At 44.0% G+C, this 12,171-nt stretch overlaps 1 protein-coding gene across 5 annotated transcripts in view; it reads right to left on the bottom strand.

Moving 5' to 3' along the window:
- Positions 1 to 12,171, bottom strand: part of GREB1 (growth regulating estrogen receptor binding 1) — a 159,672-nt gene that overhangs the window by 90,069 nt on the left and 57,432 nt on the right. For all 5 annotated transcript variants that reach the window (XM_074988962.1, XM_074988965.1, XM_074988964.1 and 2 more), the window contains exon 2: positions 6,181 to 6,337. In XM_074988962.1, the coding sequence (XP_074845063.1) occupies positions 6,181 to 6,337 (157 nt within the window). The remainder of the gene's footprint in view (positions 1 to 6,180; positions 6,338 to 12,171) is intronic.

Raw genomic sequence — 12,171 nt, 5'->3', positions numbered from 1 at the left:
ATTTTATTACTACTGTGTGCTTGTACTTAAGACCCAGACCTGCTCCACTGAGATCCACAGCCATTGCTGTAGATGTGCAGGATTCAGAAGCTAACCTGTCCTATGACATACATGTGCTTCCTTTATACTTTCAAAATGAGTAACTTTAATGGGCTCTGACCGTGTGGTCATACACAGAGTATATGTAGCGTAAGAAGATGCTACATGTGTATCTACAGCCGCAGAAAAAAATGTATGAAACAGCATATCATTTAAGAAGCGGTATGTAAGCATAGAATTACTGATTCTCCTCTCCCTTGCACAGTGTGAAGTCGTTCCCGTGCCTTCAGAGTGGGCATGAAATAGTACCAGGTCAGAAAGGAGAACCTGGCCCTGTATTGTAGTGCATTATGGGGTAGAATTAATACTGCTCTCACAGCTTTAACAATATCCCTTTTTTGACTACTGAGTGCTCAACCATACCCTTGCCCTTAGCATTCCATAAGCACACAGGCAGATACTCTCTGCAAATCACTGTAGGTCAGTGGACTTGTGCCAGGTTTTAACCAGATTGTAGTGTTTTTTATGGAGCTTTTGTTGTTTTTAAAGACGAAAGAATTAAAAAGATGTTATGTAAGGTGGGTCCACTTGACTAGACACTGCTTAAAAGCCTTCACCCCTCACGCCTTAAGGGGACTGTCTGCTGGGGCCCTTTTCCTGCACACCTTAAGTAGGTTGCAGGCACAAGATGCTCTCTTGTGCACTTCAGAAACTATGTGGATATTACCTTATGATACATAGTACCCTGGACACCCCCAGTAAGAGGCAGCAAAAGCTCTGATGCCCACTGAGCCTCCTGAAGGTGAGGCCACATGTCCCACATCCACAGACAGAAGACATCAATGAGAAAGGAATCAATAAGAGTTCTCATTATAAGCTTGTCCACACCAGTCTCAAAATGTTAAAAAAATATGCAGGTCTAAATCATCAAAAAGGATAAAATGGCACATTTCTGCTACCTTCCATGGGCCTGTACAGGTTTACACCTGCAGAGAATCTAGTCATAAATGTTTTAAGATGCAACAGTGAAACATGTCCATACTGTAACAGAGACAGACTATCCACAGCTCAAAAATGGCCCCAATAATCAAGGAAGAACCTACAAGAAATCTAAATTTGCACCTCCCACCCACCCTCCAGATCTATTATAGCCATCAAACTGTCCTAAGAAATGCCTGTATGAAAGATGACCAATCGTCCTGTGTTAGGCAGGATGATCCCATATTTGGGATGCCAAAAAGGCGTCCCTACTTATTTTTCAAAAGGGACTCATTGTCCCATATTTGGGCCCTCGCCCGGCTGACCTTTTCTACCAGCAGCTGCGCAGCTGCTGGCTGGAGAGCACATAGGTCACCTCCCTGAGCCTCAGGAAGCAGGGGGAAGCATGGGCAGCTGCTGCGTCCCCACCGCTTCCCCAGGCTCCCAGGAAGGGCTGGCTGCTGCCGCTTCCCTTAGGCTCCAGGAAAGCACCGGAGGCTGCCACCTCCTTCCCAGCTCCCTGGGGCTTGGCGGAGCTGGAAGGAGCCACCCCTCCCTGCCATATCTCCTTGTCCTGTATTTGGGAAAGGGAAATATAGCTGCCCTATCTGTATGTCACTTCACTAACCATTTGAAGGAGGATTTGCCAAGCTCCAAAAACCACAAAAAGAAGAAAACTTCAAAAGCTAGTTATTAGAAAGGTAAGATTAAAGGTGAGAGGTCACATCAAACTCTCTAGGCTATTGGACAAGCCAGCAAACTAGCAGCAGGATTATTTAGTCTGAGAATCAACACTTAGCGAATATGTTCAGGTAATTTCAAAACCTGAATGAGACAATACATGAGAAGAGAGAGAATGCAGCACTACATAGACAAAGATTAAAAAAGAGAAGCAAACAGTGTTGACAGACCCAAGTAGCTTTCAGTTTATTTAATATAATGTCCTCTGAATGATTATGGATATGATGACTAGTGATCTCCTAAAACAACAGCATCAGCAAACAAGACAATAGTTGCCTAAAGAATGTCTAAACAATCTCAGAATACAGTAAAAGTGTTTTAAAAGCTATTGTTTTGCTAACTAATGCAATATTGTAATAGTAAGAGGGGGTTATCCCCTGTTCTATTTTGTGTTATAAAAACAAAGTGCAAAAACTGGAGTTTAAAATGTTGTAATTTAGACATGGTGACATTTGAAAAGATAACTTAAAAATCTACAGTATAGGCTAAAAAGACATCTGAATTTCAGCTGGTTTACTTTGTGCATATTTGACACAGACATTTAAATTATGATCATTCAATTTGAATTCCCACATACCACAGGCTATAATCTTTCATATTTATAGGATTTTAGGTATAAATTGTATGTGTCATCATAAATTCCATCAACACTAGTCTAGTTTCAAGCATAGGCACTTTGCCTTATTGTTTGTTAAGGTCTTTCACGACACAACAGGGGAGAGAAAAATATGTATCGTAAATAGGAAAATGATTAGGAAATCAGGAAAATGATTAGGAAATCATTAAATCAGGAATTAGGGGTAGAATCTGAAACTGCTTTCAACTCATTTATTTTTAAATTTACTATTTTTTAAGTTCACAATGTCCCTTTTAAATTAACAATTTCAAAATTATAACATCAGGGCCCAAAACCTGACTAATTTCAGAGCAGATAGTTTTGCTACCAAGTGGCACGATGAACAAAGCAAGCTAACATCAAAAATGCAGACTGTGAGCTGCAAGATAACCTCAGAGAAATACCATTTCAAATATGGCAAGAAGCTATAGCGACTTGTGAGGGCTCTTTCTGTTTAGAGGCAATTCTGCATCTGCGCTTTTGTTATTGTTCCTTCTGTGACTTAGCTGGTGGTACAGTAAAGGTTGAGTCAGAACTCCTTGCTCTGCCACTCTGCATATTACCTAGTGTGAATCTCCTCGCCCATGGCTCCTTCCATGTTTGTATAATCCCAACAGACCAGCGGCTCGGCAGGCAGGGTTGAATCTGGAATCCCTAAAGCTTAGTGTAGGAGCCTCTATCGAACTGGTCCCCAAACATGTCTCTCACACCCCTCCTTGTCAGAAATAAACAGTGGCTGCGCCCCTCTGCCCCCACCGCCAGGCCAGGAGAAGAGCCACAGATGGGGCCAGGAGCAGAGCTCTGGCTGGGTAGGAGGCTTAGGCATGTAGGCCGCTAGCCAAGCCACAGCAGGGAGAATGGAAGCAGTCAGGACCAAGAACTGAGCCAGGGCCAGAGCTGCAGCAGGAGCTTGGGCAAGGCTGGAGCAGAGATGGGAGCAGAGTCAGGCTGTATGGTGCCCCCTCCTTACCCTCTCTTGGGGGACTGGCCCAAGCCCTGCCATGCTCCCCCACATATATTTCTCCATGCCTTCCCAGAGGAGGCTCACCCTACAGTTTGGGGACCACTGCTCTACTGCATGAGTTAAAAATCACATGGAACTTAAGCAAAGACTGTAACAGACTCATCAATCTCTAGATGGTCCTGGTGCTGTGAAAGGGGAACAATGCACCACACCAAGCAGGCACGGGTTACACCTGGAAAACACTGGCTCAGAGGGAGGGAAAGATGTTTGGACCACAAATAACCCTGGTAATACACCACAACAGACCCACCCTATGAAGACATCAGGGAACAGGGAGGATATAGACAGGAGGGGGGCCAAGAGCTGATGTTGGGGCCAGTGGCGCCAATAAACACCACGGGCACTGGGGCAAGGTGGGACGGGGTCCACTCTGCAGCCTGGAAGGAGCAGGACCCAGGGCAGAAGGGGCAGGGCTGAGGGCTGGAGCCCCACCCACTCCCACACACAACAGCGCTGCCACAGCAGTTTAAAGAGGCCCAGAGCTTCGGCTGCCTCTGCTGCCAAAGTAGCAGTGGTGGTGGCTGGAGCTCCAGGCCCCTTTGAAATGCTGGGCTGTGGGGTAATTGTATCCTTCGCACTCCCTCGCGCTCAGTCGTCCTGGTCATGGATGGCCCATTACTTCAAAGTTATGGTCCTCCACCCCTCAAATTTTAGGGATTCATGTTTCCTAGAGGAGAAAACAGCTTGCAATCTTATATCGTACATCCCCCTTCAGCCCCCCAGAACAATCTCACCCGTCTTAGCGACAGCTCAGGAAAAGCTCTATTAGGTAAGCCAACCAGAGTTTCCAGCCTTTGACATTTGCATGAAAGGGAATGCTCTAGGGCAGTGGCTCCCAGCCTTTTCACCAGTGTGGACCCCCAACTGCCCCCCAACCCATTCACAGAAACCCAAGCAAAGCCAATTCTAGTCACTATGGACACTTCATTAAACAAAAAAGGAAATCACAACTGTGATTTTTAGACAGCAATTCATAACATGGTTGGAAGATATTGAATTTAAAAATAATAGACTGTAACTTTGCAAGCTATTTAAAACTTGATATCTATGTTCATTGTCATTTTTTTTTCATGGCCCTTTTGCAATACTCTGGCGGATCTCACATTGAAAACCATTGCTCTAGGCAAAGGTTTGTCTGGTTTATTTTATTTAGGCCTGATTCTGTTCCCTTATACCTTAGGGGAAAAAACAGATCAGACTGGGAAGGTCTGTAAAGCCCTTTGAGAGCTACAGAAGTTTGAAAACTCTACCTTTGTCCCTGAACAATCCATCTGTTCCTGCAGCATCTTTCCCAGCTGATGTCATAATCCACTTTGTGACATCACAGTTTGTTGCTAAGGAAACATTTATGAAATTCCCAATAGAGGATAATCACTTAATGTGGGGAATAAGCAGCAGGAGCAGATGGACACTTGGAGATTATATTTTCATGCAAACATCTTTAGCTAGCAGTAAAGAATGGAGGGAGAATATTAAACCAGTATGACATATAAGTAGATCTGTTTCTAAACAGAATGTTTTTCAATATTTTCAGTGAGATATTGGCAAATGTTTAATCTTTTCAAAATGATTTTATTTGTTTTTAGTGGCTGGACTGATATTTTAGAATGCTTTTTATTACAGACTATATTATAATTAGCACATTTTGCATTCCATATGTGTCTACACCATGTTTTGTAAGCTACGAAAGGACACACACACCGAAGGAACAAATACATTACTCCAGTAGTCAGCTGAAGGAAAGAGGAAATATTTGCACCAGCAGGCTAATGCTGCCAGCACATTATCAGACCCTCTGAGAACAACACATTTTAGTATCTAAGTAGACTTGATGTTATATATTAGAAGACTTATTTTTGTAATTAACTTGGTTGCCAGATCTCCACATTTCATGTAAAACTATCCCACTTTCAGAGAGAAAAGTGAATAAGTAAAAGAAAGAGACCAGGTGAGTGTAGTGATTAATTTATTGGACCAAAGAACTCAGTGCAGTTTAAAAGCTTGTCTCTTCCCCCCCCGCCCCCCCAAGAGAAGCTGGGCCAAAAATAGATATAACCTCACCCACCTCCTTTCTCTAATATCTCAAGACCATCACAGGTACAACAACAGTGCAAACATAGGTAAAAGAGAGACCAACAAAGCAGTTTAGCCAATATATAAATAAATCACAGAAATCCCAGACACAAAACATCAGCCCAGAGACCATGAGCAGGATTTACAATAGAACACTAGGTAATAGCTTAAGCCAATACCTTGAATAACAGGGATCAAGTTAAAATCTTCTTAGACTACTTAACAGGAAAACTGCAAATATTTTTGCTTCTTTCATTCATTATCAACATTATTTTTAGCATCACTCATTTGAAAAACTGTTGTATTTTTGCTACAGTCTAAAATGGTAGAATTTCTCATTCTATAAAGGTAAGCTACCACACAAAGCTCTAATCCTCCAAAGATTTCAGCCTGTGTTTAATCAGTGAAATCATCATTTTTCCAGATATGTATGTCCATAAATGTTTGCAAAAATAGAACCTTACTTTGTAACAACAAAAGACATTCATAAGTACTTTCTTCAAATAGGCTTTTTTTTTTCCAAATTTCTATTAGATTTGAGGGCCAGAGGCAATTGCACAGAACAGAAAGTGGCCAAACAAGTTAAAATACTTTTTAACTTGAATTCTAACCTTACTTAACTTGAAATTTTCATGCTGATCACTGGATGAACAAGGAATGGCTTCATAGTTCTACTTGAACAGAAGTATAAAACGCCAAGATTTCCTACCTTCTAGTGTTGAAAGTTGCTGCTCGGCTTCCAAATACAGCTGAGAAAATATTGGTCTGGGGACTAAATTGTTTGAGCGGAGAGAGGCCTCAATAGAATTATGCAATACTTCTTCAAACCTGGTTGTCTTGAGTTGCCCAGCATAAGAATTTCCCATCTTCGTATTCAAAAAAAAAGAAAAGAAAAGAAAAATTAAAAATAAACCACGTTTAAATTTAGTTCACAGAGCTAGGAGATCACATCATGCAGAAGGCAAACCGCAACATTTCTCATGAAAGAGGAGCACTGCATTGTCTACTCTGAAAGGAGAAGGAAAAAAAAAGAAAGAAAGAAAACTGACAGCAGCAGCCACTAAACAGAGCCTGCTGGTAAATGACAGGAAGTTATCTAAGCAGGAGCGCTCTGTAATTCAACAGAAAGGCAGCAAGGTCTGGCACCTTTCTGAAGAGGTTTCTAGAAATCTGATTATAGTTATTTCCTAGTTTAACAAACTCTACAGCAATTCAGGAGATGCATTTGCAATAGCCAGTAACCTTATCTGTCAAACAAGCTCCGTGTTCTTCACACCTCAAGCAGAACACACTTTAAAGGATAACAGTTATGTATATGCTTATCGACAAATCAATAGCTCATCAAAGCACATTCCTAAAATTTATCTTAGAGCAGTTTAACTATTCTTTTAGAAATATCCTTTCCAAGGAAAATAGAGTAACAGAACTAAAACCCTGTCCAAACGGATGGCTGGAAGTATTGCTGGCATCTTCCCCCATTAACAGGAGATTTAGGCAAAAACATTTCCCTATAACACTGCAAGAGAGATTTTCAGAACAAGCGTCGGACAAGTTGTCCATTTTATTTAGCATTTAATTGCATTATTATTAGCAAAGCCACATGATTTGTTCATTTCCTACTGAACCACAAGAGTGTAATCAGGTGGAACATTCTAGTAGTTTACTTTCCCCATACTCAATTACTGCCTGCTTTCCACAGTAAACACAATGAATGGGTCTAAGGCAAAGCCACGTCAGCTCTCTTTTTCTCCTACAAAGTAGCTCTTGCCCTGGGCCCCACGAACTTTCCCTCCTCAAGTAACTGTGAACTGAAAGCATGAAATGTTTCCTGTCTGTGGCAGTAATTCCCAACCACTGAAGGAGCCTCCTCCCCACACTGGAAATAAGGCTGTTGGGAAGTAGCCTCCAGGAATCAATCAATCAAGAGAAAAATTACTTTGAATGAGCTAAATCACCTACCACTCGCTACACAAAAATGTGTCTTCTGTGAGCTGTTCTCGCTGTGTGAAACAGCCTGATGTGTATATACGGTACACTTGGGAAGCACAAAGAACCAATAAAGGAAGTGTGTAACATGGGCGCAGGGTATACAGCAAACAAACAGTGCCCACATTTCTCTCACATACAAGCGCACACATCCCCTTAGTCCACTCACTGACGTTATCAGATGCAAACAGAACTAGAGCTAGAGGCGGCATCAATTTGTTGTGAGGGTCCACAAAGACTCAATGGTATTGGGTAAGCTACAGAACTCCAAGGTTATGTTGAGGGATTAACGTAAGGGTCAGGCACACTCTCCTTCATCTGCTAAAAGCAGGACAACTGCCAGCTTGAGTAATCATTGCTCTTCCTCTGTCCGCCCCCACCCCAGGCCCCTTTCCCACTGAGCTGGTGCCACAGAGTACCGTACCCTCTTCTGCTGCAGGCAACCTCAACCTCAGGCTACACCAAACACAACTGCAGATAATGAGGAAGCATGGCCATTGCCAATGTTATCTTGATGTTATCTCAAGCAAAAGGAAACTCAGGTGGATTCCCAACATTTTTCTATTTAAAGGTATAAGACAACTTTCTGTAACGGAGCAACTGCCCCACTCTAGCCAGCAGTGGTTAAAGCAGGCTGGATGAAGCCAGTTCACAGCCCCAGCCAATTAGAAAGGTACACATAGGGAGCCAGTGAGAGGGCAGCTTGCTGAAGCAGCCTTGTTATAAGGAGCTGCTCAGTAGAGCAGGGGCATTTGGGTCCTGACTAGGGAAGGTGGGGGACTGGTTCCTTCCAAGAAATGCTTTAGAGCAGGGTTTCCCAAACTTTATATAGTTGGGACCTGGTTTTTTCAGTACCTTTTTGTTGCGACCCAAAAATATAAATGCATATAAAAATGAAAAATGAATAAATTTGCACTGTGTATTATTTATTCACAATAATAATAGTACTTAGTAAACATTTGTATATTTTCTAAGAACCAGTATCTTTTTTCCCCCAAGGACCGGTACAGGGCTGCGGACCACACTTTGGGAAACAGGGTCTGAGAGAAAACAGTGCTGGGTAGGCTCAGGAGAGAGACTCCAGCCAGATATCTGCTAAGTCACTAGCCTTGATGCAAGGGCCAGAAGAGTGCAAAGGTCACAGGGGACGTGGCCGAGGGCATGGGAGGCAGTTAAAGGAGAGGGAAAGAGGGCAGGAAAAGACTGCACCCAGAGTAGTTGGGTGGGGTGTCTGGGCCTCCCCCTTACATCACATCTTGTCACCAGGGAGAGTAGCCTAAACAGACCGGACAGGGGCTAAACTTTGGAGCTGTAGTTGGCCATACTGGTAGGTGTACAAATTGAAGACTGCTGATACCCCTAGAAGGGGACAAGAGATGGGAGGGTTGGGTACTGCTGTAAGGCAGTGTCACAGAGAGGATGCTGCAGTCCTGGGAGTGATGTGGGTCCAGAGCTAGGATGCGGGGAGACCACAGAGCAACAACAGGTTAGACACTAGGCAGAAAGGAGTGCCCTGCTGAGGGCTAAGCTTATTCCAGGAGTGACCAGCAGCAGGCAATGAGTGAAACCTGATTACACTGCCATCAATGAAGCAAACAAAAGATGAATGCTAATTCCAGCCCATTCCATAAGCCTCCTAAGTTTTAGGTGGAGTTGCATACACCTTTGTAACACTTTTTTTAAAATAACATGGAAATAAAGAAACACCTTCTAACAACAATGCTAACCCCCTCCATCCAGAATCAAGTTTTTTTAATTATTAATTATTATTATTATATACATTTCTGGGGAGATGCCTTATTTGCCATGACAGGGCAGTCACCATTTGAGTGTCATACAACAGTGTTTCTCAACCTTTTTTTTTTCAATAAAGTACGACTTTTTAAAAAAATTATAAGTGCCTCCAATTTTCAGACACATGACTTTTGTCTACCATTGCAACACATTTGTTTAAAAAACTTGATCATAGCTGGTTGGTTGGAAGAAATTGTCTATAGGCCATAAACTTACCATCATACCTGTGATTGTGCAAAAAGAATAAATAAAAAATTAGATGAACATAAACTAAGTCCAATTTTTATTCATAAATAAGGTTGAGAAACACTGAGTTAACGAACCCTCTGTAAGAGTCTGTGTACCCTCAGCAGTATGCATACCCCTGGTTGAGAACCACTGCTACGTGACACTCCCACAATCCTGCATAGCAATGCTTTCTTCTGGAAAAAGATGGTGTCAGCCTTCTGGTACTCAACATTTACCCACCAACAGGAATTTAAGTCCCATTCATCAATTGTCCATTTTTTTAACATTTTTCCACAAAGGGCTTTAGTTAATAAAATGGACCCTTGGATTTAAATTGCAATCTCCATAAGGCCTGATCATGTCCACTTAGTAAAACATTATTGATACACAGCCCAGTCCTGCTTCCACTGAAGGGACTAGTAGAGAGCCCATGACTAGAGCGGGACAGGAATGACACTTTCTCAGGAAGGGCTAGATTGACTAACTACCTCCAGTGTGGCTGTGCTAGGGAGTTAGAACTCCCTTGAACTTGGCTTTGTGCCCTGTCCTGAGTTCAGGGCTCTCCAAGAGAGTAAGTACAAACAGGACTGGAGAGTGTGTGGAGTCTTAGCTCTGACCTGCTCAAATACTCCTCACTCAGAAAAATATCTGTACTCTATTCGCTTTTCATTCTTTGGAATAGAAATGTGTGTGTCATCAAACAGAATGTAAATGTAGAAATGTATGATAAACCTTTCAGAACAAGTCAGCCAGCAGAAGGAGCAGAAATTCCATCTCCGAAGTTGTGAATACTTCAGAAACCACCAAACACACAGACACAAGTGAATTAAGTGATCAGAGAAAGTGAAACCATTTTAAATTGTTAGGTTAATGTGTCGAATTCTCCTCTCATTTATGGATGTGTATGGAGATTTTGCTTGGGGGGAGAGGGGAGCAACATGCGAAGCTTCCCCCTTCCCTCTGCATCTGGAGTAGAGAGCCTCATGGAGCAGGCTTGACGGATCTGGGGCAGCAGTAGGCAAGGAGCTTGCTTGCCTCAGAGGGCTACAGGCCAGGAGCTGCCTAGGTAAAGTGCCTCCTGGCCAGAGCCTGCTTCTGGCACCCCAGGTCCACCCTCCCCGCAGCAACCTGCCCCAAGTCACCACCCAAACCCTCCACACCTCCCCCCTGCATGTCACAATTCCCTCCCAGACCCTGAGTCCCTCCTCCAGCCCTCCTCGAGGCCTGAACCCTCTCCTACACTCATATTCCCTCCCAAGTCATAACACACTCCTTCATCTAAACTCTCTCTCGCAACCCTAGTCTCTCCTACATCCCATTCCCCTATCCCCAGCTCTCTTCTGCACCCAACCTCCATCCCAGGCCCTGCACTCTCTCTATAGAGACCCATCATCCCTGGTCCTACCCCAGAGCCCACACCCCCGGCCAGAGCCCACCCATCACCACACACTCTGAGCGCCTCAGCCATGGCTCAGAGCCCCTTCTGTACCCCAACCTCCTTGTCCCTGGTCCCACCCCTACACCCACCTCTCCAGCCAGAGCCAGTCCACCTACCCCAACCCCCCAACACTTCCCACAGCCCAGAGCCACCTCCTGAACACCAAACCCTCATCTGCAGCCACACCCCAAAGCCCACATCCCCAGGAGGAGCCTTCACCTCCTCCCACACTCCAACCTCCTGTGCCAGCCTAGAGCCCTCTCCTGCTCCCTTCATTTCTGGCCCAGGGGCCTCCTCTACCAGCCCAGAACCCATAAGCCTTTGTTCAACCCAGTCCCCTGCCCCAGTGTGGTGACAGTGACTAAGGATGGGGAAGAATGAGCAGCAGAGGGAGGGGGGATGGAGCAAGCAGGGGGTGGAGGAGGGCTATTCAGTTATGTACAATTAGAAAGTTAGTGACCCTACATCAATCACTGTTGCAGAAGCTTTCGTGCCAATAATAAGCCAGCCATTTCAGCACAATGATCCCTCCATCGATTCTCCCAGCTTCTTGAGAGAGAGCTTTTAATGCCAATATAAGCAAGCTATGGAAGGGTTGTTTCTTACTAGCTGTATGATGCCTAACTTCCCTTCCAATCAACAAAGCCATTTATTTTCAACTTGGGGGCTTGGGACCCAGAATGCGGTACCTGAGTTGGCAAATGTTGACCTGCTGGCTCCAGGCAGTGACCACAGTGAGCCCCATTTACCTGTTCCACTGGACTTGGCATTTACAACACAGGTCTCCATGTCTCACTCTCTCAGCTACAAGTGGGTGGCACAGGCAGAAGTTTCAAATGCCTGTGAAATTCCAAGCAGCAATCAGAGACAGTAACCAGATCAATTGACAGGGCTAGTGCAGCAGCAGGATAGCCCAATATCCTGGCTCTTGGTAAATCAAAGAGTACCCCTCTATCACACTGTGGGTCGCCATGGAGAGTATAGAGAGGGAAAATGCTATCCACTTCTGCTTAAGGCCATGGTAAACAAGAGACTAGGACCACAGTGAGACACATCAGCTTCAAAGAAATAGAGGTTTCTTCCAGCAGAGCAGTTCAGGGCAATATACAGTAATGGGATCTCTCAGACAATCCTGCCTTGTATGGGTAAAGATACCTGGCTGTAAACAAGAGCTATCCTAGAAATGGAAAACTGTAGCAAGAGGTTTCTGTGAATCCAGAGATCAGCACAAAATCTACAACCATAGAATAGTCA

Source organism: Carettochelys insculpta, chromosome 3 (genome assembly GCF_033958435.1).
Source record: "Carettochelys insculpta isolate YL-2023 chromosome 3, ASM3395843v1, whole genome shotgun sequence".
Classification (NCBI taxonomy): domain Eukaryota; kingdom Metazoa; phylum Chordata; order Testudines; family Carettochelyidae; genus Carettochelys; species Carettochelys insculpta.
This window is presented reverse-complemented; position numbering and strand designations above follow the sequence as displayed.